Source organism: Corticium candelabrum, chromosome 20 (genome assembly GCF_963422355.1).
Source record: "Corticium candelabrum chromosome 20, ooCorCand1.1, whole genome shotgun sequence".
Taxonomy (NCBI): domain Eukaryota; kingdom Metazoa; phylum Porifera; class Homoscleromorpha; order Homosclerophorida; family Plakinidae; genus Corticium; species Corticium candelabrum.
In genome coordinates, this window is record NC_085104.1 from 4,736,685 (window position 1) to 4,764,160 (window position 27,476).

A 27,476-nucleotide genomic window follows, 5' to 3' on the forward strand; every position below is an offset into this window, starting at 1 on the left:
ACTAAACAGAGCATAGGTTTATGGTAAATGAAATATAAACATGTCATATGGGTATAATACTAACTGCAAACCTAGCTGCGTCACCAGAAAACTATGCTGGTGATTGTTCCATCACTTACATGCAGAGCAGTGGAACGTACGCGAATAAATTCTAAGCATGGCTAACATAATATCACCTACTGAATACAGTCATTTGCATGAATGTTGAATGTATCCATATCGGGAAATTCAAGTTGACAGAGAGGACATACCACTTGTGTTGTCCCACCTTGCAATGATTCTGGCTGTTGCTGAAACTCATTCCTATCAGCATGAGGGGCAGCCATAGCATTTGGAACAGCATATTCCACATTGCTTCTGTCACGGTGAAAATTTGACGGAACCCCATTATTGTGTTGCTGATACCCTGTATCAGCCCTGCGACGATGCAGCTCACGCAGACGGTCACCTCTCAATGATTCAATTTCATCTACGAGACGTCGATTCTCATCTCGAAGATCAGCAGCATCTTGAAATATCATTTCTTTGTCTTTTACTACCTTTTCCCTTGCTTCGCGTTCGGCTTCAAAATCTCCTTTCCATATTTCACTCTACCATAAATCAGTGACTGAAAAACCATATTAATCAGTACAAAGAGTTGCACCTACCTGCTGCTCAAGAAGAGGAATTCTCCTTGCTTTCTTCTGCAGATCGTGTATTTCTGCTTCCATATCTTTCTTTTCCTGTTCCATTAGTTTAATGGCATCATCCTTATTTCCAATCAATTCTTCGTCAGAAATCAATTGAGCTGTTATCTGATCGAGGCTGTTTTGTATGATCCTACGCTGGTGTTCCACTTGCTGAAAACGATAAGAAACGCTGTCAGCTGCCCATTACATGCCACACACACACCAATACAAAACAAACTTCTTTTTGCTTTCGAAGCATCTCACATTGATTCGACAATTCCTCGTACCGTCTACTGCCTTGCTGCTTGTCACGTAGAGCAGCATCACGTTCCGCCCTCAATTTATCATATGCATCTTGGAAAGAGCGCCTAGAATGACAAACACATATATAAACCACACCCGGCAATGACTGCTGTTTCGTTAGTCGTACTGTTGTTGTTGCTGCTGTTGCTGCTGTTGCTGCTGTTGTTGCTGCTGTTGCTGTTGTTGTTGCTGCTGCTGCTGGCTGTACTCTTGCAGCTGACGAAACTCAGCATCGCGCATCTGTATTTGCTGTTGCAGATGACTTACTTCAGCTGAAGATGTCTGTCGTTCTATGTTGATCTGTTGCCGTGCTTCTGTTATGCGGTGATCCAATTCTTCACTCTTCTCTAGCTCCAAATCTCGCTTTCGAAGAGCATCATCTAGCTTCTCTTGTAGAGCACGAGAATAATCAGAAAGAGTGACAAACTGCTGCTTCAATTGCTCGTTCTCTCTGGCCTGGCTTGATCGTTCCTGCAAAGCACAATTCCAATTCTTCGAACAACAAACCATGCAATACGTTGTCTCTTAGACTCTATTACCTGTTCAAGTAACTTAATTATGCCAGCTTGCTCATTTCTCTCATCTAGTTCATTATTCACACGTCTACGCAAACCCCCCATTTGCTGTGTTAAATGATCCATTTGTTGCATTATTTCGTGTTTTTCTCGTTGCAAGACTGAGTTCTTTTCTTTCAAAATTGAAATCTCCTCATTCAGAGCTTCAGTCTTCTCTTGCAACTGCTTTACAATTTCTGGACGAGCCCTTGGAACAGGAACAGGTCGTGGCTTTGATTGCTGCTCATACATTTCCTGCATAACCCTCTTGTCCTTGACTGCTTTGCGAAGCATTTCTTTAGTTTCTTCCCATTCATTCTGTAATTCCAACCTCTGTTCTTGGAATTGCATATTTAGCTCATATTCTTGTTTTGCTAGTGCCTCAGTTCGAACTTCGTCAGCTTCATCCAATACCTTTTTCAGGTCACAGTTTGCATCAGCTAAACGTCTCTCCAGCTCTGCTATGCACTGCTTATATGTTTCCTTTTCCTTTTGATACTCATGAGCACGTTGCTCATCTTGGCTTAACACCTCCTTTAGCTCAAGATCTTGCTGTTCCAGCCTATCTTTCAAGCTACTTATCTCTTCTCTCAATTTAGATGCATCTTGCTCAAATCCTGATTCATCTTTACCCTCACCAACATCCAACTGTTGAAACCTTAACTGCAATTGTAGATCCTTGTTTTCAGTTTCTAACTGTTGGATCCTTGTATAAATATCTTCTGTTCTCTCCCCCGATGCAGCATTCTTTAAGTCATCAAGCTGTGCATGAGCTTTTTCAAGTTGTCTTTCAACATCTTTCTTTTCATTGTCCAAATCGTTTAGTTCCTTCTGAAATACACGGTCCTTCATGGTTTGCTGTAATCTAAATTGATCTGCTTGCTTAATGACTTCATCACAATGCTGTTTCCAGAGAGCTGCTGAACTGCCAGCTTCATGAGCTTCATCCACCTCTTGCTGAAGCCTATTTATTTCCATTTGAAGTTGCTCTCGATCTGATTCCAGTTGCTGAGTAAGGCAATCTTTGTCTTGTTGGAAATGTAGTACTTGCTTCAACTCCTGAGTCAGCCGATTATTTTCTTCTTGTAAACGCTGAATTTCAGAACGATTTTCATCATTCGAGCTTTCAGAATTTTGTTGAAGAGGCTCATCTGTATCAGCTCCAAAATTTACTATCTCATAGTTTGATCCTAAAGTAAGTAATCCTCTGCGCTGACGATCAGACGTTTCAATCTCTTTCCGATCTAGTTCTTGTTTCAATTCTTCAACATTTTGTTCTAATTGTGTTACCTTTTGCCTTAGCTCTTGATTTGCGCTTGTAAAAACCTGTACTTGAGACAGAAGTTCTTCTTTCTGTTGAAGCAGTGAAACATTTACATCCCCTTCTTGTAACTGTAGCATTTGCTGCTGCTGCCGCTGCTCGAGCACTGCTTTCTGTAGTTCCAGGCCTCTGACATGTTCATCCATCTCCTGATTGGCCACTTCAAGCTCGCACAGCTGCTCATTCATTTCCTGACAATCGTTTTCTAGTTTCCGTTGTGTTTCACTCTGTCTCTCTAAAGACTCTGTAAGACGAGCATTTTCACGACGAAGATCTTCCTGCTCCTTTGAGGCATGCTGAAGTTGTTCTTGCAACTCGTGTACAAATTTGCTGTAGTTAGAGTATTCATCACGCTAGCACAAAACAAACAATAAAATTAAAATACACAGCGACTTCAGTCTCCAGTCACCATTCCAACTTATAGCAGTATATTTAATTAGTGTACAATACTATTCTAAGCTACTATAACTAAGCATACGAGTCACCTTATTTCAGCTTACAGTAAAAACTAGTGCAGTTATATGAGAAAATACTGATATATATATATATATATATATATATATATATATATGTAGTTCTCTGATTTCTACTCACCTTCGTCAGTAGCAAGATGGTGACTTAGTTCAATTATGGAAATCAGCCAGACTCGATGTTAGACCTCTACGCAATGTTCGAAACAACCACTGTTCACCAGATGCTAAACCTATCAAATGCAACAATATTGGAAGGGCTATGAATTTATCCAAACACGGTCGTTACGGTCAAGCCATGCAGTGCTTGAGTTCTCTTGGTTGTGCTTTAAACGATGACGTTGAAGCTTTTCAGGAACTTCTGGAAAGACATCCTAGCCATTCACTACCTAACCTTTCTATCAATTGTCCACCTTCTTGACTGTAGACTCTGTTGCTATGCTGTCTGCTCTGAAAGCATTTCCTAGAGGCACAAGTCCAGATGGTTCCAAACTTCTAGCACAACATCTGATCGATGCAACAGTGGGCAATGTTTCTCCTGATGCACAAAATTGTCGTGACCAACTGACTATTTTGGTAAACAAACTTTTATCAGGAAAGCTTGATGAGACAATTGCTCCTTGGTTGGTTGACACACCACTCATAGCTCTTCGGAAGAAATGTGGCGGTGTGCGCCCTACTGCTGTTGGAGAAGTACTAAGGAGGTTAGCTAGTCGTGTTTGTTGCACTGCTGTGCAACCACATCTTCCAGCTATACTTTTACCCTATAGCCAAGTGGGAGTGGGAGTGAAAGGTGGTCTAGAGGCCGCTATACATTCTGTTCGGACATCTATTGAAAGAATAGCTTAAACAAGAACATGTGTTGTCTAAAAATTGACATGAAAAAGCCTTCAATGAATGTCACTGAGAATCTTTCTTGCAGCGGTTGCAAGTAGAATTTCCAGATTTATTTGCATGGGCTAGATGGTCTTATCAATCTGCAGGAGAGCTAAGGTTTGGCCAAAACCACATTTCTTCTACGGCTGATGTCCAACAAGGAGACCCTTTTAGGTCCTCTACTCTTTTCCCTTGTTGTTCTTGAGCTTTTAGATGACATCGGAAACACAAGTGACATTCAATTGTCTATCTGGTATCTTGATGACAGCACATTCATTGGTAAGAAAGACTCTGTTTCCAATTTTCTAACTCTTATGATCTCCAAGGGTCCAGCCTTTGGCCTTCAACTGAACCTAAAGAAATGAGAAATCTTTTGGCCCTCTGGTGACCAGTTGTTTCATGACTTTCCTGCTGAGATAATTAGAAGTGGGTCTGTTTGTAATGCAAGAATAGAGCTCTTGGGTGCACCATTACTTGGCTCTGACCATTACTTTGCAGAATTTTTTAGCAAAAAAAGTGGACAAAGGTCTGGAGGCGCAAGAACTACTTTTAGATCTTAACAATTTACAAGTGGAAATTCAGTTAAGAAGTTGCAAAAGTATTTGCAAACTCAACTATCTTATTCACACAGTTCCCAGTCACATGGTCAGTGACCAACTTTCTCGTTTTGACCTCGGGATGCAAAGATCTTTATGCTATATAACACGCTCTTCCATCTAAAACTTGGCATGGATGCAAGCTTCTTTGCCAATTCGTTTAGAAGGTCTTGGATTGCATTCTGCTCAATCTTTGGCTGCTGCTGCTTTTGTTGGTAGCTGTAATGCAAGCCATCAGCTTGTTAATCAGCTATTAGGCTATTCTTCTAAATCTTTGTCATCAGAATTAGATGATGCTTCTTCTACTTCTACAGTGGATATGGTTGAAATTCAGGGAGAAGTTGTGATAAACGATTTGCTTTGTCAGCAGTTATCAAGTGTCCTTCCAGCCACTTTCCGGATCTTTCTGTTGCTTCACAAAAATCAATGCAGTCACACCTTGACGGAATTCAACTGCAGGCTTTGAAACAAGGGTGTAGCATCAGAGACAAAGCAAGGATCAATACTATAGCTTCTCCTTATGCTGGAGCTTGGTTAAGAGCAACACAAAACAGAAATCTCAACCTGGCCATGCTTCAGCATGAATTTATAGTTGCCATCAGGTTATGGTTGGGCATTCCTATATTTCCTGCATCAAATTCCAACAACGCTTTAAAAATGTATATGTGGTCAAGTGACCGCTTTGGCGATCATCTGTTAGGTTGCAGCTATGACAGTACCTTGTTGAAACGCCACAACGCTTTATGTGATATAATGTGGCATGCATTACTGTCTGACAACAATCTTGTAGAAGAGAACAGAACTGTTCTGCTAATCATCAATCTCGTCCTGGTGATATTATCATCCAAACTTCCTTAATGGGAACCTAGCTTTTTGACATCACTGTCCGCAATTCATTGCAACCACATTTTGTCTGCTCTGCTGCCATTGAAGCTGGTGCAGCCAAAAATGCTGGAAAAACGAAAAAAGACGAGAGACATGAGTTTAATGTGACTCAATGTGGAGCAGATTTCTTTCATATCTCTATAGAAAGTTTTAAATATTGGACTCCGGCCAGTGTTAAGACTCTAAAAACTATAGCTTTGAAAATAACGACGTTCTCTGGGACTACTTTCAATCAAGATCTCCGGAATCTTTCTGAACAATTATCGGTTGAGCTTTGGGAGTACAATGCAAAGTCAATTTTAAGGAGAATTGCATTAGAGCATGATCATGCGTTTGGGGACACGTTCTTCTTCTTTAGATGACACTATGCTGTATTACTAAGATCTAAGTTGAGGAGGGGATGGCTAGATGTGGGTATTACAAAATATATAATAAATTATAATATATAATAATATAATAATAATAATATACGGGTAAAGACCCCACTTGCCCATTATGGAGGGGCATAACGACACATATATTTTGTTTCATACCACTACAGGTACAGTGCTATAGGCCAGACAAATATATCGAAAAGTTGAAATGTTGGCATAAAGACCACGCCCTCATTATCCTATCACCCTGAGAGAATCCGAGATTCAAGAAAGCTACACGTACGTACAATCGCGAAACTCAATTTACGAAGCCCGAATTATGTTGCAAAATACTCGCATAAATTGTTAGCCATGACACCGACATCGTGTGACTAGCTTACTTGTCTCGCTAGCTTCTCTTTCTCTGCCCTTTCGACTTCCAGCTGCGTTTCTAATTCTTTCTGCCTGCTTGTCATCCCCTGCATCTTCGCCTTATTACTCTCTTGCTGTGTCAAGATTCGCTGAAACGCCTCTTCCTGCTTCGACTTTATTCCGTTCAGTTCTTCCATTTTCATGCGTAGTTGAGAGTTGTTGTCTTTCAGAGTTGCTTGCAGACGCAGGTTCTCCGTGCTAAGTCCCTGCACTTGCTCAAGAAGCCCAGCCATGTCTACAGCGTCGCCAGAGCCATTCGCTAAGTCGCCATTGCCGGAAAGAGGGTCGATCTGCATGTAGCGACGTTGGTTGTCGCTAGATCCGTTCTCAATAATTTCAAAGCTTGTTTCCCCTTTTAGCGACGACATCGTTCTTCGCTGAGAAGCACGAGTCGCCGTGTTGAGTCAGTACTGAAGCGACGTTGTCGTAGCGTCTATTCTATTTTTAGCGTATGATGCCCTGTTTGGGGAACCCCCTATGTCAAACACGAGGTGATTGGTTGTTTCATTGACCATTCACGACACGATGACGTCTGTAGTAACGTGCGCTAAACTTATCCGCACGAAGCAACATTCACGCAAACCGCCAGTCTAACAAGTTACTACACCAGTGTAGCAGGCAATGCATTGCAGATGGTTTTGCTAGCAATGACACATCAGTCTAGTTGGTCCAATTATGGGCGCTACGCTTGAAGGGTTTCCCAAACTCCACTGGGTAGAATTACTTTGTAGACCGTGACGAACTACTTTTTATTAGTCTGAAAGCAAATATGTACAGTGCATTATTATGTGTACAAATTTTGTGCTGAAAGGTGTTTGGTCTAAAACCATAAAAACTATAGTTTAACTAAATTGTTGATTAATTTAATTAATTTAAAAGTGTTAGATTTTGGGTTAGAGTTAGAATATTGTTAACAAAGAAAGCATTTACGCTTTACCGTATTGCATTGATTACTATATATTAATTCTAGGGTCATGTTAGTGTAATTCAACTGATCTGAATCTGCATCTCGAACGTGGGACTCAGGACATCACTTCAGCATACAGCTGTAGCACTCGTCACTGTTAGTGCTTGCAGCAGACACAGTTCTCAGACGCAGCAGTAGAACAACTCTATTCTATTGCTATAACGTGTAGCTCTACTCAAGGCAGACTACATAATCTAGCAAGTGCGATGGTCTAAATAGACAGCAGTCAAGATGTCATAGTATGATACTAACGTGCTTTAGCGCAGTGCTAACGTAGACGAGTTGGTAAAACAAGCAACTGCCTATCCTCTCCACCGTCAGCAGGGGTGGCAGGACGAAAACGATATAGAATTCCATCATCGAAGGCCAGCTGGTGCCAAATCTTGCGATAAGTAATCAATTTGGGATGAGCTCTCCATCGCCCTGCATGTAGCGGAGGGACGTTCTGGAAATTGAGCCAACACTTGTGAAATTATCGGGTCCGTCGCTTGCATGTCACACAGTTCACGATATGACCAAGTAGGTGTCATTCCCACAGCACCTAAGACGTCCTGAACAGCTCCAACAGGCGCCATGATCTATTCAAAGGACTTGTGGATTCGATAAGTCCTTTGAATAATAGATCATGGCGCCTATCAAGTGTCGCATGATGACTGGCACTGCATGTTGACAGAAGGCGGTTGATGTCTGGACAATGCATCAGCATTGGTGTGTTGTACGTTTGCCAGGTCGGTGGCAAATAGACCACTCATACTCGCTTAAGAGAAGTATCCAACGTGCCAAGCGATCTCTAGGCTCTCGAATGGACTTCAGGTGGAGCCTTACGATGACATCACGTTTGTCTACTAGTCGGTAATAACACCACTTCTCATGTAATGGTCGGAATAGCTTCATTTGCATTTGCACTAATCGAGTACAAATACGGTCGTACGGTCGGTTGCACGTCAGACGACTACTGTACCCTTAGCACGGATATCCAGGCCTCGGGTAATGACGTTGCAAGCAATTTGAAATAACGTCATCAGTTAGTTTGATCACAGACACAACTAATGACGTCACGAATAATTTATTTTATGTATAAATTTTGGTCACGAGGCACACCAAATCTTTAGACATGTGCGTACACGTAGAAAACGGCAACCATAAAATTTTCCATACAACGCCTAACTGTAGTTCATATCAACCTAGATCAAATGGAGTTAAATTTAACGGGTTAGTTGATTAGACGTAGTTCAATTACTCTGGATGTGCGCTGCTGAGACGGGAGATCTGTCAGCGATGCGCCACGTCCATATTTCACAGGGTTTGGCAACCCTTTTGCAGCTCCCCGTGCAGCCACGTCTTGAGCTAGTTCTGCTGGGAGGAGATTAAGCGGTCGACTGGCGGTCCCAAGCGTGACTCAGCCTCGACTACTCATTACTCCAGAAGTGCTGACCAGGTTGAGGGACCACTCGGCCCTACGTACATGCGGACGAGCGGGACGTGGTGATGCTATGGGCAGGGTGTACGTTGTCTGGCTTTCTTCGGGTTCTTTCGTGCGGGCAAGATCACAGTACAGTGGCTACATACACAATCATTCGACCTGTCGGTTCATCTGGCATGCAGTCAGCGATATTGCAGTTGATGCACACTTCAACCTGTCGATCATACACGCACGGGTCAGGCTAAACTAGTCGAAAACAATCCATTCCTGCGTGGATATTCACTCATAGGCAGAACGGGTACCGCTTTAATTAATTATGCTTAATTGCTGCGATGCTCTAGCTTCTAGTAATTACTTGGCCCAGCGGGGTCGAACCGTTGTTTCTGTTTACAGACGGTTCGCCACTGTCCAGAGAATGTCTGGTAAGAGAGGTACGGTCTGCGTTGGAAGCCAGCAGTCGATCAAGTCAGCGATCCGACAGGTATACTCACGTCACAGCTTCAAGATGAGAGCGGCAACCACAGCAGCAATTGCAAGTCTGGGTATGGAAGCTAGACTCCACGATTCAGTCGCTTTAATTAAAGGCAGAGCGATGCATACAATTGCAAGCGTTACGTGAAGCTGGACGCCCGCGTACTCCCGTGCGCTAGTGGCCCCCTAGAGGACACGTAACCGTACGTACTCTAGCCAAGAGAACGCCATGCAGTCGCGAGCGCCGTATAGATATAACTGGTGTCTTGCTTTCTTTTCTTTTCTTTTCTGGACTGGCGTTGAGTAGACACATACTGTAGACAGCATGCAGCCGCGTACATCCTTGTTCAGTACATCCTTGTTCTGAAAGTATTATGTTACGTGCTGTCAATGGCAACTCATTGAAAGTACTGGGCAAGATTGACTTAATTGTGGCTTTAGGTTCTTGGGAGGCCCCACACCGCTTAATTCCTGGTTGTGGAAACCCGGTCAGGACCTATCTTGGGGTCAAACTTTCAGGCTAGTCATGGGATGATCGTGAATTTGAAAGACAGTCGAATGAACTGGATTGGAGGATTAGTGGAATTAGTTAGGTCTGTGGTAGGCAATCAATCTTGCAGCCTTGTTCTAGAGGTACAAGTTTCGATCACAGGAATGGAGTGTGTGGTTGTCATAGCCAAAGTGGTGAATAACAATGGCACTCACCTCACAGGAGCTGCCATGTTAGAACCTGATGAGGAATTGGTGACTAACACAGGAACACTGGTGGCCAGAGTGCCAGTAGATGCTTCAAAAGATAAAGTACCAGTACGGTTGATGTTCCTCCAAGGCCTCAAGTGTCTCGAGAAGGGAACAGTGTTAGGAGAATTGGAATGCGTAGAACATTCTAATACACCATTAGCATCTACTGCCAGTTCAACTGGGCAGAAACCAGACTTAGTCCACAGGAGAAAGGAGTACTGGAGCAGATGCTATTGCTAAACAGGCAGTTGTTTTCGATGGTTCCAGTGATATGGGCCGAACAACTATTGTGAAACATCACATACCTACACCAGAAGAACGCTGTTTCAAGTATCAGCCACATCTGATACCTCACGACCTAAAACATGTGATAAAGAACTAGATTGATAAAATGTTGCGAAACAAGATAATCAGCCCATCAGCTAGTCTTTGGTCATCACCAGTAGTCTTAGTCAAAAACAAGATGGAAGTTATCGTTTTGTTTTGACTACAGAGGCCTGAATGCAATTACCACAAAGGATGCATACCCACTTCCAAGAGGGATGAAAACTTGAATTCCTTGGGCACGAGGCAACATACATTTCAACATTGGATTTGGCAAGTGGATATTGGCAGGTAGCGGTCCGTGAAGAGGACAAGGAGAAGACTGCCTTCACGACCTTGCAGGGTCATTTTGAACTTCAGGTTATGCCCTTCGGACTTTGTAATGTACCAGCCACTTTTCAACGATTAGTGGAATATGTTCTTGCCGGTTTACAGTGGGAACACTGCCTTATTTATCTTAATGATATCATTGTATTTTCCTCTAAATTTGAAGAGCACATCGAGAAATTGATAAAAGTCTTCCAGAGACTGAGAGAGGGAGGGCTAGAGCTGAAACTAAAGAAATGCTTCTTTGCTAAATCCTCGGTGAAGTACTTGGAACATATTGTGTGTCAAGAGCATTGGAACCTGACCCTGAAAAGATAAAGGCAGTAACAGAGTACCCAAGACCAGAGTCAACATCTGGATTACGCAGCTTCCTGAGATTGGCTGGCTACTACCATCGATTTATACCAGGATTTTCATCTGTAGCAGCCCCATTATTTCAGCTGCAGCAACAAAGCCAGAACAAGCCCCTCGTCTGGACAAAGGACAGTCACCATTCATTTTGCACACTTCAGCAGAAGTAGATATCAGTTCCTAATTTCTCGGTTTAAGGTCGAATTCATTCTGACAACAGACGCAATTAATACAGGGCTTGGGAGCAGTTCTCTCCCAAATTCAACACGGCAAAGAGAGAGTGTTTTCCTTTTCTAATCGAGTCTTACACAAGAGTGAGAAAATTATTCTACCATCAAAAAGAAGGCACTGGCCTTAGTTTGGGCAGTCAACAATTTCAGGCCATATCTGTATCGACGGCCCTTTACACTTATCACTGACCATTGTCCACTGGCATGGCTGAAGGTAGCTAGCTAGCGCTGCTAGCGAGAATTTGGCCATCGAGTGTCCATCCTGTACATGCATCCATGGTGTTTAGTACGTCGATCCTTTTCCTTTACTTATATAACTAGTCAGGGTTTAGCACATAGAAACAACGCGTACTAGTCTACATTTGCACCTGTATGTTTACCCACCAATAATCAGGCGTCTACGTAGAAGCTGGAGAGCAATTCGAAGGTGCTGGATCCATTCAGGCGCCATGCGGTGTGTATACGTGTAGCTGTACATGACTTGCAATTTGTCCGTAACATTTTGCTTGTTCCAAAGTGTTTCTGCATAGTGGTTCTGCAGTCTGACAACTTGAATTTTCAGTGTGCGTGGCTGAGCGGCCGCGGTGTTGTTGCAAAAATCACTAGTGTCGTCTTCAACAGATTTCTATAATTCAGGGCCGAATCCAGGAATTCTTGAAAGAGGGGGTTGATCTGGTAGCAGTTATTTATAGCATTACTAATTTTCTCTTTTCTAATGAAATTATATAAAATTATTGACCACGCCTATTGGGAAAGGGGGTTTCACCCCCTTAACCCCCTCTGGATCCGGCCCTACTATTAGAATTTGGCGCTCCACGGGAATTTGCGACGGGGAGCGTGCATTGTCCATGACAGCGAGTCTGTCTGTCAGATGAAGCGACTCGACTGACCTGTAAGGAGTCCTGGACACGCAATTCTGGAGACGCTTTGCACTTTGCTTAGCTAAACGAATGCATTGGATCAAAACCTTACCTAGCTGAGACGAGTGGGTTGGGCTAAAACCTCAGTATGCAAAACATTATCACGTGACGAGGTACATAATTACATACACCGGCCGAGGGTGTAGCACTGTAATGTGCTTCTCTATTCATTGTTTAGTTAATAAATTTGTTTGGTAAATGAATTAGTGAAATGCATTGCATAGTTACAGGGGTGTTGTTACTGGGACAACGGAGCCAAACTTGGCTCCAGACACAGATTCTCTGGCTCCAAAGGGCTCCAGTAAAACTAAAAGTTATTAATGTGTCCCTGTGCCAGAGTCCAGTCTCTGTCAATGCCATGTCAGAGTTTGGACTCTGGGTCCTGCCAGTACAAAAATTATGCTATCAATGATCTGTATACGTAGACAAGGCTACACGGAAGATGACAGCTGACAGTACCATAGCAGCACGTGTATGCAGTATGCCAGTTGTGACCCTACTGAGCAGGAAGCCTCTGGGTGTTCAAGGGCTTTGACTCTCTCAGAGCCTTCTAGGTACGGCTCTGCGCTCTCTCTCTCTCTCTCTCTCTCTCTCTCTCTCTCTCTCTCTCTCTCTCTCTCTCGTGCACGGCTCTGGGCTCGCAGCAACACCCAAATTTGGTTCCAAAATTGATGACCACCTGTAACCCAGTGGTTAGTCTACACTGTAGCTGATTGATGAGCTGTAGTTCATTTTTGCGGTATTTTTAGCCACGCTTCTAATAGCTTATACATAGCTAAATATTCATGTAAATCATGTTCCCATCATTAATTTGGAATATCAACTTCCGGCACGTGCTGGTCTACAGAAAAAAACCACGGTTCTCGCATCTCCAGTAACATTTTTGACTGATTGTTTGAAAGTATTGTTTGCACTTTCAAACAACAAAACATTCAAAAAATTTATGAAGTTGGGTCGGGTATACGTAGCTACACAGTTCCTGTCAGTATCCTAGTAGATTGATACAGCAAAACAGCTCGATTGTGGATGAAATGTGGAGAGCAATAATCACAAAGAGTCGAGGAGAGTAATAATCACGAAATTGAGTGTCGATTGCGTCTAGAGCCACGTGTGTTGCCACACGTGCACATGCATGGTTGCACACAGTGTGCGTCGATCATTGTGGCGCCTTGGTTATCGCATGCAAACAGAGTCAGGGAGTCGGCGTTCTAGGGACGAAATATGAGCAGAGCGCGCCCGGACGTCGAACGTTTTCTCCGTATACAGTAATCAACCGTCGACGTCTGCGGTTGTTGACACGGCGTCAGCGCATAATGCAACACAAGGTTTATACATGCAGATTCCAGAAACAGCTGCAGTAGCTAAAACATATCAACACATGCATGTACATGCTCACTAGTATTGACATGAACAATGTGTTGAAAGTGCGCCAGAATATAGGTCTTCTAACGTGAAAACGCTATCTGAAACGAGCGTATCGCGTGGAATTCGTGGAGATAACGAATATCGCTGTCCACGTCGAACGCAACCATCTTTGGTAGGCGTGTTAAGGCGGGGAATTTGATGATCAAATTATTTGCTACCTTCCTGTCTCTCGGCGTCAAATATGAGTCTGCAGTCACGCACTACACGTCTGTTTCAAACTTTTAATTTGATTGCAAAGTCGCGCTTATTCAGCAGCAGCGACAAACCCAGAGATCGAAGATCAGCAGAACTTGCCGCGCCTAGTGGGACCGCCTCTGTAACAAAATCCACATCTCTAGCGCTTAGAACAACAGACAGTAATCGGTCTCCCTTCCGCTTTTGCTGGCCGAGCAAAGAAATTCTCCGCGTGCGCACAGTCATATCCTTCCGTGGAGTCGACACTACAGGAGCATCTGGTCTTCGGCTCTGAAGGAAGAGAGAAGAAATGATGCTGCTGAGATTGCAGAGCTGGCTTGGAAGACTGGCGACTTTCGCTCTCGTTCTGTTCGTGCCCGGACAATCACATTGGTGGTGAGAACGTAGGCTGTTACAGCTTGTTTCTAAACGTAGTATCCGATTGCTCAGCTGGTCGGACTGATTAGTTGCTGTTGCACGCGATGACTGTCAGCATCTGTGTATATACTATAGTGTCGGCCGTGAAATCGTCGCCGTGGCCTGAGGCCCGAGCTCCGTGGTTTCCTAGCGCGCGATTGTGTGCTACACAACTATCCGACTGCATGCTGCAATCCTCGTTCGAACGTGACGCGCACTCACAAATGTCATCTCTGACTTAGCATTTAATTTACAATCTAACTCGTGTAGGTCGGCTGGCTTGCAGCAACCCAACGGATCCGGCTACTACAGTTGCCGTAACATTCCCGCCATCGTGAACAACGTCGAGCAGCAGCAGCTGTGCGAGACGCGGCACGACGAAATGAAGGCGATCGCTGCCGGAGCGAATCGATCGATCCACGAGTGCCAACGTCAATTCCGGTACAGTCGCTGGAACTGTTCTGTAGTAGACCGTGACAACACGGTGTTCGGTCACATTCTATCCCGAGGTGAGTCTGGTGAACTAGAATTTCGTGGAAATTCGTGCACAGTGCATGCAGCATGCTGACTCTAGTACGATTTTTTTGGGAGGGAGATGCAACACGTAACAGCTGGACATGTGGTTGTGTGTTGTTGTGTAAGCAGACATTGACTCACCGTACTTTTTGTGTACACACTGATCGCGAGTTTCTGGTGACAGCTAGAACGGTGACGTCGATCTGGGTTAGATGGGAATAAACCGTGAGCTTGCATCGGACTCTCATGGTATTGTGTGTCTGATCGGATCTCTTGTTATGTATGCTGACAGGAATAAGAGAGACCGCATTCATATACGCGTTGACGGCAGGAGGAGTGGCACACGCCGTCACGGAAGCGTGCAGCCGCGGCGAGCTCGTCTCGTGTCGGTGTGCTCGTAAGTATCCGCCACCTCACAAGGATTTCTCATGGGGTGGCTGCCTGCAGAATATCAACTTTGGCATCGGTGTTTCGCGAGAGTTCGTCGATGCTCGGGAAACAGGCAGCGATCCGAGGACCAAAATGAACGAGCACAACAACGAGGCTGGCAGGCTGGTAGGTTGCATTTGCAGAAAAATTGTGAGGTGAAGCGTAAATTGTTGAACTGATCGTGGACGGGAAGGAACGTAGCTTGAAACTGTGCAAGACTTGTAGAATAGTAGCTGGAAATTTTAGGCGGCGGCCTGCAGCTGGGCGGGGCGTGGTGTTGGTCGCGTGACGGGCACGCGCCGCCGTTATCCCCAGCTATTGTACTACAACCAGTAGCGTCATCACGGCGCCAATGTTTGCACCAAATAAATATTGATTCGTAGGAGATACAGTAAACAGACCTTGACGTAAGCGCCATCTTGCAGCTTGTAGCTTTAGCAATGCTGATGAGTTTAGCTGACTGTTAGACAAATGATTGCAATCTCAAATACACAACGTGGAGCTCTAATAGCTGATGTGGAGCAATACAGTACAAGGTGTGTATTTTTCTGACTCCTGATGTGGGTTATCCATGACATCTGATTTGATGACTGAGATGTCAATATATCTGCTGATTAATTAATTCAGACGCTGCTATAGCTAATATCTATATGCCTCCAGGGCTGACTGTGTTCAGCATAATTTCAGACATCATCTTATTATAATATCTGGTGCCAACTCTGATTGAATAGAATAACAATGGCAGATCAGCAACTATAATTATAGTATCATCTGTTTTCTTTTTCTAAACCTTCACTAGTTGTTATATTTGAACGAGTATATGGCATTCAAATATTAAAATGGAAGCTTGCATGTGCATCAGCCTGGCAGAGTCAGGTAGTAACTTACTGATGATGCACAACTTCTGCTGCTTGTAATGTAATGACCAGGATATGTGCAGTGATGAATTTGTAATAGCAGGAATTTATGCTATTCTGTGCTTTTGGAATGTGGGTTGTGCAGGTATCCTGATTATAATGCTATTGAGAACTTGTTTTGTCTCTAGGCTGTGAAGTCTCTCATGATTCGACGCTGTAAATGTCATGGAATTTCTGGCAGTTGCAGCACAAAGACCTGTTGGCAAGAACTTCCCAACTTTGAGAAAGTTGGAAACAAGCTACATGAATTATATCAACAAGCAAAGACTGTTGTGCCATTTATGATTGGCAGAGACACAGGACTGCGAGTGAGAACGTTGATGCATTGCTATGTGTCACATTCTAATTGCTAATTAATTTTCAGATGAAGAACGACATCTCAAAAACTCCAAAGAGTGAAGATCTTGTATATCTAGAAAAGTCTCCTAATTTTTGTCACAGCAACAGTGTCTTTGGCTCATTGGGCACGGCTCGTCGGTATGTATTATAGTATTCTATAATTTGTACAGGACTTGTACATAGCAACTGATTGTTTTAGACAATGTAACTTGACTGGACCCGGAAATTGTGATTACATATGCTGCGGAAGAGGTTATGAGAACGTTACAGAGACAGTGAAGACAATTTGCAACTGCCAATTTGAATGGTGTTGCAGAGTTCGCTGTGACAAGTGCAGCAAAACTGTTGCCAGATATCAGTGCAAATCAGAGCTATCAGATGTTACTGAAGTACATACAACTGATAGTGTCGCTAGTAGTTTGAAGAACAACAAGAAAAAGCAGAAACAGAAGGGCAAAAGGAAGGGCAGAAAGAAAAACAAACGAAAGCAATCTGTGTAGTCAAATAGCTGTATTTTTTATTGAATGAAGGCACAAGAGTGTGATTCTTATACTAAGCTTGTAGCTTAGTTGCTATGAGAAATGGTAATGACTGTACCTCTACTGCAAGATTGTGGTGTGCACACAACTGTGGGGGATTTCCCTCTTTATATCCGCGAATATCCGGGACTCCAAGTCTGGCTTGTTCTGATTGGTCACGCCAACCTGTCAGGCGAGTTTGAACTGTGACGGTACAGTGTACTGTGATGTCGGTTTACAAAGAGAATGCGCCAGGTTGTTTATCCTTGACACATTCCCCTAGTCTTCCGGAGCTAGGAAGGTGAGTATTAGAGTTTAGCTAGAGGCGGTCAGTATTCCTAGCAGCGAATAAATTGCTTAGAAAAGTCACAATCTACAAAGCGGAGCGCTAGTCTGCGTTCGTATGCCGCTGAGATATTATTATTTGCGTGGTCTTAGCTAACGAGATCGATCATACATCGGTACTGTGCGATCAGGGACTGGCAGATGTAAGATTTTAGTTGTTTAGCCAGTTGTAAAAAATTTAGACTAGAGTATACAATAGGGTAAGCGGGACGTAGTACGGTAGAATTCGTCTAATTATAGCTAAGCTATACTATAGAAGGCGCGGTGTGCTTAGCTAATAGGGTACTGTACAACACAAAACGAACGAGTTGCGTGTATGAACTAGCCGCTTGTTTTATATAACATCAGAGTGATAGCAAGTTCAGTTGAGTATACGTTTTCTAGAACTCCGTAGTACTTGACCCATCTGTGTTTCAATTAATAGTTATGAGTTATAGACAATAACTATAGTAAATGTGCTGCAGTGTTGTAAAATTTAACTAAATGCTCTCTTCTAGTAGACTGTGTCTCATAAACTTTCCACTGCATGCGCGCATAATATTAAGAGTTTTCTGTAGTTTCAATGCACTACAGAATTTGCTTGTTGTGTGAGCATGTTGATATGAAAGAAACATCTTTTTATTTGTGGTCATTTATTTTGTACAGTTTGTTACCAGACAGCTAGATGTTTCTTTTGCTTATCAGTTCTAAGGAGTGACTATTTTATTGCTGTAATATGTGCATTTTATCTCTGAGTCTAAAAAGCACTAGACATACTTGACATAAATTAATTAAGACACTAATCTAACAGCATGATATGTTTTGCTACCACTATCTATAGCAATACTGTCCTACACAATGACTGCCAGACACCAGAGGGCAAGAAAAGGAGGCGATTTGTGAGAAAACAATTTTTGTCTATAAGCATAGGGTACGACACACATTGGTTGGTGACAGGGTCGCCTTCGTTTGAGAAAAAGGAAACCTGCTGAACCATCTGGTGATCAAGCTGACACTCTTAGTCTTTGCTCTATCTCTAGTCTTGCAAGCATTTCAAGTGTTTCCAGTATACGAAGTGTCAAAGTAAGCTCATATTGCCTGACTCACAGCTGTTTGTGGCTATGAAATATTTTTGTTTGTTTACAGAGCAAGACACCACTCAGTAGAGTAACAGCACACTTTGCTCACTTAGTTGCTAGTTCACCACCAATACGAGCTTTAAAGGTTGGGATTACTACAATATAATTCACTGCCTGAGTTGTCTAATGTTTAATTTATTAATAAAATATTAATTATATCACATTAGAATGAATACTGTACATTCAATTTTATTTGTATAATATCTTAAATAATTGCTTGTCTAGAATGGCACATCAGTTATCAATTACTTTAGACTTGGCTTTTCAGTTAGTGGCTGTAGATCAAACAACATTTAGTGTAATTTGGTTTACAATTATACAGTGTTCTTCCCAGAAATCTTAGAAGGCAGAGCGGAATACTCCTTGAAGTGGGCGTTACCCAATGCCACGCCCAATGGCAGTTAAAACTATATTTTGCAGATCAATGAGGCTCAACTGTGTCAAGCTTTAGAAATTTCGTTGTCCTTGCTTGACAGTGCGCGGGTTGCTTCTATAGAGACAGCTGATTCATGGCACGTGCGGCTTTCATGCTCTAGTTGACTTTGGCAAGTGATTGTTTTACATGGGATATTAATCTAGATAGCTTTACCTAGTGCACATCTTTTAGTCCTAGATTGTGTCTTTCAACAAAGAGAGCACAGCAATGACTGTGTTTCCTTTTCTGCCTCATTACAGCTAAAAGCCATGGCCAGGATATCATTTAGTCACTGGCGATCTACTCCAGTCATCTTGTGCTTCATCAGTTGCCGCTCGTTTTCTTTCAACAATGCAGGTGTTGTTATCTTCGACAGCGTTGCTTGTAAAAAAGACTCAATAGTTCTCTGCGACGCCCACATGACACGTGCACTTTGCTGACATGTATACGTATATACCCACTTGCACGTGAACACCAGCTGCAAAAGCATGGCTAAGGCTGCATGCCTGGGTGTAAAAAAGTGTTAAGTGTTTTACACAATTAGTCCGCACAATTAGATGCGACCTGCTGTCTTAGTTAATTAATTTAATAAGCTTACTTTGAGATCCTCAAGTCTTGGCATCTGGATGATCTGCTTTACCTAAAAGCTTAATTGCTTAGAATAAGGCAGAGCGGCCCGCTCTGCCAAAACATTCTGGGGAGAACACTGCAATACAAATGAATTTTATTGTTTCTTAGAGAACATTTGACGGTGAAAACTCCAATCCATCCAAGAAGGCATTTAAGCGCTATCACAGTCCTGAAGTGAAGTACAAACCACGAGAAAAGAAGGTGTCACTGATTGCAGACGAGTACACAAGTATAATGCACAAGCCAAGTTGTTTTGGTTGTTATGATTGTATAGTGTTGGGTTGAAACTATTGAAAATTCTGAGAATTTTAGTACATCAGACATCAAAAGACAAGAGGTACTTTTTATGAAGAACGTCTATGACTTTAGTTGATATTTTTATTTTTATATTAATTAATGTTTATCTATTAGGCTATTCATGAATTGGTCACAACTGAAGAAGTGATGAGAGATGATCTGACGAGTGTTGTTGAGGTGGATATCATATTAACTTTTTTGACTAATGATACTATTGTGATAATATAGCTGCTGTTATTGTTGGACAGTGTATGTTTCATCCTCTCAAGAAAATTACGTTGTTGACTGCAGAAGAGCACAGTGCACTGTTTGGATGTATTGATGAGCTGCTACCACTTCATAAAGGTATATTGATCGATTACTACATGTCCATACTACCTTACTGCTCCTCGTGTTTTTCAAAACTAATTCTCTTTGAGACTCCAAGTATAATTTAGAATTTTTTACGAATCCTAAATTTTTAAGGTCTTGATGTGCAGTACTTGTCATTTTTCAATTTAATTATTTGTGTATTTATTCTTTGAAACTGATTCAATTCTCTAAACATTTCGAGTTGGCATCCTGAGCTGCATACTTATGTCTAGTGGCCATTTTTGACGATGTTTCATGCACACGCACAAATACCAAAAGCCCGGACAACTGACAATTTTTTTGAGACCAAAATATTATGTTTTCTGTTATTCTATTGTTTTTGAAAGCAAAAAAATTGAAAAGATTATTACTCAAAAGACATTAGGAGCAGTAGGGTATAAGGCAGGGAGTAAATTACTAATACCCTATCGTTGCTATGATCAACAGCACAACACAGCCGGTTTCATTAATGCGCAGATGATTTGATATGCCTTTAAAGGTGCGGGGTTATGTTTGGACATGTGCACTGCATCCCTTTGAAAAGGGTGCATGTTTTCAAACACTCAGTAACCGCGAGCGAGGGCTTAGACGCTCTAATTTGCACTGAAGGCAAAGCTAAAGCTGACTGAAGTCTCTCTATAGCCTGAATTGGAACGATCAAGACGTTGCAGTATGAGGTTGCATTAGACTGTGACTCTGATAGCTAAATTTTAGGCTTTTAGATGTAGTACTTGGAGTTTTTTTTCTAAAACCTCAAACTGAGGTTGCTACACTGCAGTTTTGGTAAAATTCGACAAGCACCCTCACACTTTGAGCCAGATCAGAGTTCCTTACACTCTGCACGTGACCAAAAAGCACATGTCACATTCCCATATGTGGCATCTACCGTAGTCACATCTTTCTCTCCGAGTAACTAAGCGCACTCAGTTCACAGTGAGCACCAAACGTTTGTATTATGTAAAGCTTACACTGTTGCTGTTCTCGTCAATCGACACCTAAATAGCCAGTTTTGCAGTAGTTTTTGTCTATTGACCTTTGCACATACTTAGCATATGAACATCATTTGAAGGGCTTACTGGCGATCAAAACTGATTTTCTTGCCAGAACACTTGAATATATGTTACATACAATAGCTACAACACAAAAACTACGTCACTTGACTCAACTTGAGATCGGCTCAAGTGCGCATGTCCGAGTGTGACCTTGCACCTTTAATGACTTACAGTGCTCACCGTTCTCTAGTTGCCAGTAGAAGCCTGTAAAGTGGGGACATGACTGTGGTGCATAGCCATGTTGACTGATGATGTCATGAGTTCATGATGTGTAAATTGTATTATACGTGGATCTTCCAGATGTAGACTTGGACATGGCTGACATTGAACCTTACCGTTTTGAGCCTGAGCGTAGAGTAGTTGATGATTCTTGGGCATAACTGTGCGGTGTGTAGCCATGGTGACTGATGGCATCATGACTTCATGATGCGTAAATGCTATTATACGTGGATGTAGACTTGGACACGGCTGACATTGAACCGTATGTTTTGAGCCTGAGCGTAGAGTAGTTAATGATCCTTCGAGTACGGAAGATGCAGATAGTACGGAAGATCTAGATGGTGATGACAGAAGAGGATCAACTGAAGATGGAGAGAGAGTGGGCAAAATGGAGTGGTGTAGCTGTGGAACGTGCGGTATTATGCCTACCGGTAAAGAATGCGCCTTTGTTGCCAAGAAATGAACAAACGAGACTGGATGTTGCATGGTTTACATTGCATCACTCAGCACAAATATTTTGCTTTTGTGTGCCTAAATAGAGGGGTGCTGTACACAGTGGCGGTGGCAATGGTTGAAGTGAGACAGGATTCTATCACGGAGCCACTAACATGCATGTTAGTACTGTGGTAGAGCATACTATACTGAAGTCGTTTGTGCGATGTAAGTACTTGATATTCCAGGTTGCTGAGGTTGCCATCTTACCGTCGGTTTACATACTGGGTACACAGAAAAATGGGCAGGAGAGTGAGAATAGTGATACCAGCATGTGTTGTGACCTATCAGAAGGCATTTTCTTGAAGAAACTGGGGAATATGTTGGATTTCAAGAAAGTTTTGTTGGGCCACAGTGGCCAGTCAGTGTAAATGTTTTTAGGTGGCTAGCATCAGAATCTGCTTTTGTAGTTTTCTGTAACTGTTTCCTTTGGTGGTCTAGGGCATGTTTCAATATCGATTAGGGGGTATAGAGGCTTGTGGTGGATAAGCTTTCTTAGTCTTCAGTGACTCATGGGTGGTGCTTCTTCTTTCAAGAACTGCAGCTAGCATATCATTAAGGTATCCAAAAGACTTTGGCTCCATTATGGGTTTTGCAATGCATTGCTTTTTGGCTTTAGGAAAGACAACTTTGTACTTCTTTTGTTCATGGGCTGTTGCAGCTTGGCTTCTGTCAACATTATTGTTGTGATCCAGAGCTGTCATTTGGGTTCAAGCAATCATTCCTTTGTAGCGAAAGTGCAGCCTTTTGGGACAGTACTTTAGTAAAAGGAAGTGGTACACTTCAACAATTCCAGTATAACAAAATTGATTAATTAAAGGAACATTTTGGCCACATGCGTTAGCACATTGCGCCCCGCATACATTGAGACATTTGACACATTTGCAGAACGAGATATCCTTACGTATGCTTTTAACCGATTAAATGATAAATTGTATCGGACGCGTTTGTAACTTTTTTGATTGGGACTCCCAACTTCTAGAATATCTACCCTAGATTGCAGTTTGCAAAGCGTGCTGTTTGGTTCAGTAGCTGAAACACTTCTGCACAACTTACTCATACTTATCAAGCCGGCAACGCTTTTCTATCATGATGGTGACAATGGTTTTCTCGCCATCATGTGTAACATCACGTGACACCGACAACAATCCGTGATTCCACGGAAGCGTGGTAGATGCCGAAACAGATCGCTGATACCGCTTGCTAGCCTCAAACATCCAGACCAGAGAAGCGCACAGACTCTAGTCTGGACCAAGTCAATACTAAAATGATTTCAGAAGTACTTATCAAAAGCAATGCTAAATGGTAGTCTAACAGCGTAAGATTGTTTTACCTAGATCAACATATCATTTGTAAATGCCATGAGATCTCTTGAACAAGGAAGAGACGTCTGCCGTGTTTGCAGCGATATCTTGGTGGACGGCATAAAACCACAACTCTTTGATTCTTTGGCAGACCGCTAGCTAGTCTAACCGCTTGACTGGCGAGACTACCGCTTGACCAGTTGTCAAAGGTGATGGTCTAGCGATGCTGCTGTGCATGTCTTGTCACCACAGGCTTGAAAATATAGAAGAACTGAAGCTGAAACTAAAAGTAAGATGTGTGCTTGCACCAGAGTCTTCATCACGGCTCTGGCGTGCACTTAGCTGCCCACGAGGATTTCACACGTGTGCAATCAGTGTTAGTGCACTTAGCACAACCAATTACTGCTAAACCAATCAGAATTTACAATCGACATTCCAGTTGTAAGGAGCTGATTGACTTAGAAGGCTATTTCTAAAATCATTTTAGTATTGACTTGGTCCAGACTAGAGTTTGCACGCTTTGTGCGCTCTCTGGTCTGGAAGTTCGAGGCTAACCGCTTGCCTCCTTTATCCTTTTGCTAGTGTTCATGTGTGACAGACTACGTATGACAGCTGTTTTTACGACGCACCAAAGGGGCCCTGTCATAAAAACTAGACTCAACTGTAACTTCACGTTGCAGTTCTTGTCACTTCCATCAGCGCATGTGGCCATTGCTTTTTGCCGCAAATGTACATTAGCACTCGTCTCTGAAATGTTGCGTTAACACAAATCTCCGAAATGTCTCTCTAGAGGAGCACTTTACTGGTCTGACTCCACCCTTGGCCGCTAATTGTTTCTAGTAGTCTTTAGGGGAGCGTTCAATTGGGCTCCTCCAGCCTCTTCCAGAAGAGTCTGGAAGACATGCCTCTTTCCCAACCTCTACCGGTGCAGGAGCTGGTAGGGGCTGGAAGAGGGGCGTGCTCTTCCAATAAGCAGAAGAGTCTGTAGAGTTGGCTCTTTTGACTATAGCGGCAGAACTGTAGAAGTTGGAAGAGGGGTGTGCACACGAAGCCTCTTCTGGAAGGGGCTGGAATAGCCCAATCAAACGCGCCCAAGTTGAGAACTTTGGCGCTATTTCAGAGCAAACTTGATAGCTGAGTATTATGATAAGGCCAAAAAACAAAATCGACTTGGTGGTTTTTCAAACAACGTCCAATAGGTGTAGGTTTCATTTTACCACTTTGTGTAGACTTTGATATTTGCTTAGGCAGAAGTAAAATGTGCTTTTGCATCACTGACTCACCCTCAATCTACGGCAAAATGCACACATACGGTGATGGGTTGGCTATAGAACGAAGGTATTTGGTGTCACGTGATTATGTGTGGTAACGCACGTTTGTGTTTTTTGCATCACTCAAGCTCTTTCAAACTGTAGTATGGCCTCCATTTGTAGAAAGAAACATGGAGAAAAGTGGGAAAGACCGAGCGATTGCAATTCGCTCAAGACGATCATGTGGAGTTTACAGCGTACGAATGACTGAGTCGCTTATAAACTGTAACTAAAACTAGACCAAAACAATGCGTTGCACAACACAGCAAGCATTTGGTCTGCAGCCCAAGGCCTTAATGTACGTTAATATCCACTGCACATGTGTCAATTGGTGAAGTGTTCATTTAAGTTTGCCAATATCTTTAATAATTTTGTCAAGGACACCTGACTTCAATGTTTCATGAGGAGGAGAACCTTTTTTTAACCACTACTTGTCTTGTCTCTCTTCCTCAGAAAGTTGCTGGTGGGCACATTCTAGAAAGTGGTTTGCACTAGCCCAAGTGTGTACGTCAGAAATGTGATGAAGCATAGACATCCATTTTTCTTTCAAGATTTCTCTGTTACCATGGCAAGATGAAACACACCACCACAAACGATTGCAAATTGATGGTATCCATGGAAGGAGGCTCTGACAAGCTTTGCTTTCCCTGTTTGGCGAGCTTCTTAGAAACTCCTTTAGAGACATGCCATATTATCATACTGATGTTCAACTGATGGATAGTTTTTTGCATAAAGCTAGTGATTTGTGGATGTCTGTAGCTAATTGATGTATTGAGAGACCTTCATTCAACAAATATTGAAGTTGAAGTGACTTTTAAAGTCCTGTCTTTTCCATAGCAACAGAGTCAGCAACTGCACCCACCTGAACCAACTGAAAGTATCTTCTCTGTATTTTGGTCTATAATGATGTATGTTCCATATTTAGCTGAATACTCTGGACTATCGCATCTTCCATCCCCAAAAATCGAAAGTGGTCCACTTACAGACTTTAAAATTTCTTGTTGATGTTTCTTCCAGGCATCTCCAGAAAACAATAGCTGCAGAGACCATCAGGTTGCCATCAGGCATTTCTGCAATGGATGGTTGTGATCTCCATTGCCTTTCGTGTTCTTTGGAACAGATGATGTTCACTGTTAAATGTGTACCTGTGCAGAACTGAGTGTGGGTAACGACAGGTGAGCCACAGGCTGGACAAAACTAAAACAGTTCTTGAAGGCAGTCATTAAAAAACAATAAATTTTGAAACATCATTAGAATTGGTCCTTTCAGTTGAAAGAGTTAAGTCGTCAAGCTCATGCAGAATCAATGACATCAGACAGGCTTTGATTAGAATTACTAGTATGAACACTGAATGATGGATCAAAGTTCCTGTCTAGAACAGTTTCTACTTCTTCTGATGCTTCACTTTTTTGACTAGCTGGAAGAACTTCTTGGCTATCATTCGTGATTGCAAGCTGACTTTGACTGACATCAAATTTGACTTCCGTTATATCTGCTGTTACTGCCCTGACTGGTGATGATGTGTCTATGCAGTAACAATGGTCCTCAACTATTCCCAGAATGTCATCCAGGTCATACTCTGTTCCTACCTCACGAGCAGACTTAGGAACATCAGCACAAAAATAGTCTCTTGAGGTGCTTCTACTTCTTCATTATCTTCCTTTGCCTTTTGCTGGATGTTCCCAAGAGAATCTCTTTAACCGCCTAGCACATGGTCATTTACTGCTTTAGTCTATTTACTAGAATTAAAACGTTGGAGTGGATTATACTCTACCAAAATAGAATAGTACTTGGTTTAAATGCTAACTAAGCACAGTGTGTAACAGTATACAGGAATGTTTGCATGTTCAATTAAACTTTAGCGGTACTACTGTAATGTGTAATGTTGTTGCCCTGGCTTGTTACAATAACAGAGTGTTGTGTTCAGATCTAGACTCTTTGTGTAGGTACAGTATATACTTTCTGTTTACATCTTGTGGACATATAGGCATAATGCAATGTGTTACAATATGTTACGTGTTGGTACACTACCCGATGTACATGTTTAATAAGGCGAGGCATGGCCATTATGAAAACTAGAAGAAACAAATTACGGAGCTTACAGCTCTTTGTGTTTGCTTTGTGCTTTGTGCTCCATGAAAGAGAAGATTGTAGGCAACACGTCTGGCTTGAGACGTCTCACAGTATTTGTTCCGATTAGCTTAGCTTTTAGGTCACGTTTGAAACATTCTGGAGTAAAGTGCTCAGAACAAACACGGCTGTGCTTGGATATGGGTGGGTCTTTCAAACTCAACTTGACAAGCCATTGCTTAAAAAGATCTGGCTTCTTGAGCAGTAGAGTAAAGAAACTCACCCCTCGCTTGATGTCAGTGTTTTTGTTACAGCAACCAAAGGCTATACAGTGTACCATCTCAAGCACATGTGCTGAGGTAACTCCCCCTATACTGCACATGAAGCCCAATGAACTCATGATGTCATAATTTAAATTGGTGGCACACTAACAGTTACGCCCCCTACTTTACAGGCTTCTACTGGCAATCAGAGAAGGGTGAGCTCTGTAAATCATTGATAGATGGATCACTCACACTGGTACCTTTCATCTGAACCTTACATACAAAATTGTGGAACTTCTCCTTTAAGTGACATGCCAGGTGACTAGTCACCTTCAAGTTTGTTATAACAATGGAATGATCTCAAGTTACACTGAATTAGAAAATAACAAAATGGCAGCTGTGGCCTGCTTTCGTGTAACATATGTTCTTTAATTATGTAATTTGATCTCCTACAGGTCATATTGCCTTTAATAAATTATCAACATAAGCAAAACCTACGTCAGTGCTATCCAACAGTAAAACACCTCGATTACAACCACAGTCAGTCACTCGGTTACTGCCTGTGTCAGAAGTTTCTGATGAAGTAGACAGTGTGACACTGGTTTGATTTATGTCAATGTCAGATAAACAATTCTGCCAGTCATCCCAGTCAGCTAATGTACA

General features: G+C 42.5%; 3 protein-coding genes across 3 annotated transcripts; 2 read left to right on the forward strand and 1 right to left on the reverse strand.

The window, feature by feature from the left end:
* Nucleotides 1-35: 35 nt before the first annotated feature.
* On the reverse strand, nucleotides 36-6,879 carry LOC134196116 (trichohyalin-like). Its single transcript, XM_062665195.1, has 6 exons — nucleotides 6,428-6,879; nucleotides 1,511-3,199; nucleotides 1,099-1,442; nucleotides 907-1,036; nucleotides 648-839; nucleotides 36-590 (listed from the first exon to the last, which is right to left on the reverse strand). Exons 1-6 carry the CDS (start codon nucleotides 6,824-6,826, stop codon nucleotides 177-179), a joined length of 3,168 nt encoding a protein of 1,055 aa, XP_062521179.1. The 5' UTR covers nucleotides 6,827-6,879; the 3' UTR covers nucleotides 36-176.
* A 7,107-nt stretch (nucleotides 6,880-13,986) lies between these two features.
* Nucleotides 13,987-17,039, forward strand: LOC134195384 (protein Wnt-2b-A-like). Its single transcript, XM_062664402.1, has 6 exons — nucleotides 13,987-14,207; nucleotides 14,499-14,737; nucleotides 15,037-15,299; nucleotides 16,219-16,398; nucleotides 16,455-16,567; nucleotides 16,629-17,039. Exons 1-6 carry the CDS (start codon nucleotides 14,122-14,124, stop codon nucleotides 16,927-16,929), a joined length of 1,182 nt encoding a protein of 393 aa, XP_062520386.1. The 5' UTR covers nucleotides 13,987-14,121; the 3' UTR covers nucleotides 16,930-17,039.
* Nucleotides 17,040-17,118: 79 nt separating this feature from the next.
* Nucleotides 17,119-21,535, forward strand: LOC134195434 (uncharacterized). The gene is made up of 9 exons (XM_062664456.1): nucleotides 17,119-17,248; nucleotides 18,113-18,170; nucleotides 18,229-18,354; nucleotides 18,418-18,495; nucleotides 19,564-19,656; nucleotides 19,730-19,792; nucleotides 19,867-19,929; nucleotides 20,001-20,097; nucleotides 21,456-21,535. The coding sequence occupies exons 1-9, from the start codon at nucleotides 17,175-17,177 to the stop codon at nucleotides 21,533-21,535; spliced, it is 732 nt and encodes a 243-aa protein (XP_062520440.1). The 5' UTR covers nucleotides 17,119-17,174.
* Nucleotides 21,536-27,476: the final 5,941 nt, after the last annotated feature.